The 2,524-nt window shown below is 39.7% G+C and overlaps 1 protein-coding gene across 1 annotated transcript in view; it reads right to left on the bottom strand.

Moving 5' to 3' along the window:
* Positions 1-545: 545 nt before the first annotated feature.
* LOC119587996 (ADP/ATP translocase 3-like) overlaps positions 546-2,524 on the bottom strand; it is a 5,192-nt gene continuing 3,213 nt past the window's right edge. Inside the window, exons 3-5 of the mRNA XM_037936717.1 lie at positions 2,231-2,358; positions 1,456-1,883; positions 546-1,001 (exon numbers count right to left, since the gene is read on the bottom strand). Coding sequence (XP_037792645.1) covers positions 925-1,001; positions 1,456-1,883; positions 2,231-2,358 — 633 coding nt within the window. The 3' untranslated portion in view covers positions 546-924. The remainder of the gene's footprint in view (positions 1,002-1,455; positions 1,884-2,230; positions 2,359-2,524) is intronic.

The following is a 2,524-nucleotide window of genomic DNA, read 5'->3' as shown; positions in this document are numbered from 1 at the left end:
GCAAGAGAAGGTGGGATTGGGGGGCGAAGCATTATTACAGTGACGAAAAGGATAAAGGCGGTTTAACGATTAAGAGGACACAGGAAGGAGGATGAAGAGAACATGAAAGGGGAAGACGGGCATGCCTAATTAGCCCCAGATATCATTGATTACCATATTGCATTCCTATAAATTTAACGTACAAGAGGTCCAATCGTTCCTTCCGTGTTCAGGTTTTCAGTGGTACAGTGTTCGGTTGTGTGAATCTGCGACTTATAACTATTTCAGTTGTAAAACGCATTGTTGTCGCTAGATAATTTTTTCTTTCAGGTACATGCATCTGTTGCAAACTTCATTACTTTTATTCAAAACTTTTCTGACATTTACATTGTTGCTTGCTGGAATGCCTCAATACATCTGGAAAAGGGTTTGGTCTTCACCTAAACCTTTTGATTTTAACACTTGCTATGCTATACAGAACAGTTAACTATGTGTGCTTTCATAGTTCAAGGAAACCATACAATCAAAAGACAGTGATCAATACATAGGGTAAATTAAGACAGGAATTTCAGTGTTTCGATTTTTTTATTTTTTTTTACTTATGATAATTTATTACAGGAATGGTTTTGCCATTGAAAATTGGTGACATTTGTGGCTTTCTGAATTTGATATTCTGTACAAACTATGTTCTAAAATCCCCACTTTATAATTAATATAAAACATGAACATGGGCATCAATCTGTAGATCTACATGCTGGACAGAGGCGAGTACAGTTCATGGAACTATTTTACTATACACATGGCAGAAGACAGGCCTTTGGGTTGAAATATTTGCTTGTTTATGCATACCCAACAGCAGTCCTCTTTCACCCCACCATTTTCTGTCATCCCCATCCAGTATCTCGAGCAGATCGACGAACATAAGGTTGTAATCTATCCAGAGGTTTATTCGCCACTCTTCGATGCAGAGCCGAACAGGAGGATCTGGATCTCATCGTACAATACCAGGACAAGGGCACCACCTGTGGGAAATGAAAAGTTGGTATTATTGGACAATGTCAGGCAAGTACCAACTATCAGCAAATACTTTAATTTTCCAAGCTCCAAGCAATGGACTACAGTTTAGACCCTTTCAGGGTTCTGGCTGATCTTTATAGAAGAGGTTAATTGCCTGTACTTTTAACTGATGACATGCTCAAGGTACCTCACTTATGGAATTTCAATAATAGTTCGAAGGTGGTTAACCAATACTCTTACACAATCTGAATCAGAATGTACAATCTAGTTTTATTGTTTATCTTAGCTCCTGATGCTAACCTATAAAAAGGCTTAGCATCTGACTTGCTGATAAAATTACTCTTCACCCAATCAATCTGTTCGTAGCAAAACAGTTAAAACTATGAAAGCAGTAATGGGTGATTTATAGAGGTTTCCCTCAACTATGATTAAATACAACAGTCATTGACTTGTACTTACCAGTACCACGGAGAACATTGGAGAAGGCACCCTTGAAGAACGCAGCACTACCTTCATTCTTGGCAATCTTCTTCCAGCAGTCAATGGTGTTCTTGTACATGATATCAGCACCCTTGCGACCAGACTGCATCATCATGCGCCTACGCACAGTGTCGAAGGGATAGGAGATAATGCCGGAGATGGTGGTCACGGTCTGTGCAATAGCCCATGAGAGGATGATGCCAGCACTCTTAGGATCAGGCAACATGCCCTTAGCTGTGTCGTAGAAGCCAAAGAAGGCGGCGCGGTAGATGATGATACCCTGTACAGATACTCCGAAGCCACGGTACAACCCCATGATGCCATCAGCCTTGAAGATCTTAACAAGACAGTCTCCCAGACCATTGAATTCACGCTGACCAGCGCCCTTGCCGATATCAGCAGCTAACCTGCAATTTAATAAGTTATAGTCATTAAAATACAGATTGAGGTATATGCTTATTTTCACTTACAAACATGGTATTATAAAAAGTTATTACAAATTACAATTTTCATAATTCAAGAGACATAAGAGAATGTGATCACAATTTGTGGAATTACAACAGCATTCACTTGATCAAGTTCAAAACTTTCATAAACATGTACTGTATAGGGAGATAAATGACCTACGGAATCTAGACTTTACTGAGCAATACCACTTTCCCTTCACATGAAATCTCAAGCCATTACACCTACATGAAACTCCTTCTGAAGGGATACCCTGCCTGCCCATAGTGGACCCGAAGCCTAAACTTACCTGGTTCGAGCGAAGTCAAGGGGGTAGACAAAGCAAAGGGAAGTTGCACCAGCAGCACCACCAGAAGCCAAGTTACCAATGAAGAACCTCCAGAACTGTGTCTTCTTGTCTACACCACCAAGGAAGACCTGCAAGGAAGATGATCAATTCATTTACTTAAATATTCAATGTATTACTAGAGTACACTGTATATACAATTCAATGAACATTCAAACTGCCACAAAATCACTTTATTTCATAGAATTCTAATCTTAAAATAGATGTAAACCACTTCCAAAAGCAAAAGCCAGAGGT

The sequence above is a fragment of the Penaeus monodon genome, chromosome 23 (genome assembly GCF_015228065.2).
Source record: "Penaeus monodon isolate SGIC_2016 chromosome 23, NSTDA_Pmon_1, whole genome shotgun sequence".
Classification (NCBI taxonomy): Eukaryota; Metazoa; Arthropoda; class Malacostraca; order Decapoda; family Penaeidae; genus Penaeus; species Penaeus monodon.
The sequence above is the reverse complement of the archived record's forward strand: the minus strand, read 5'-3'. Positions and strand labels throughout refer to the sequence as shown.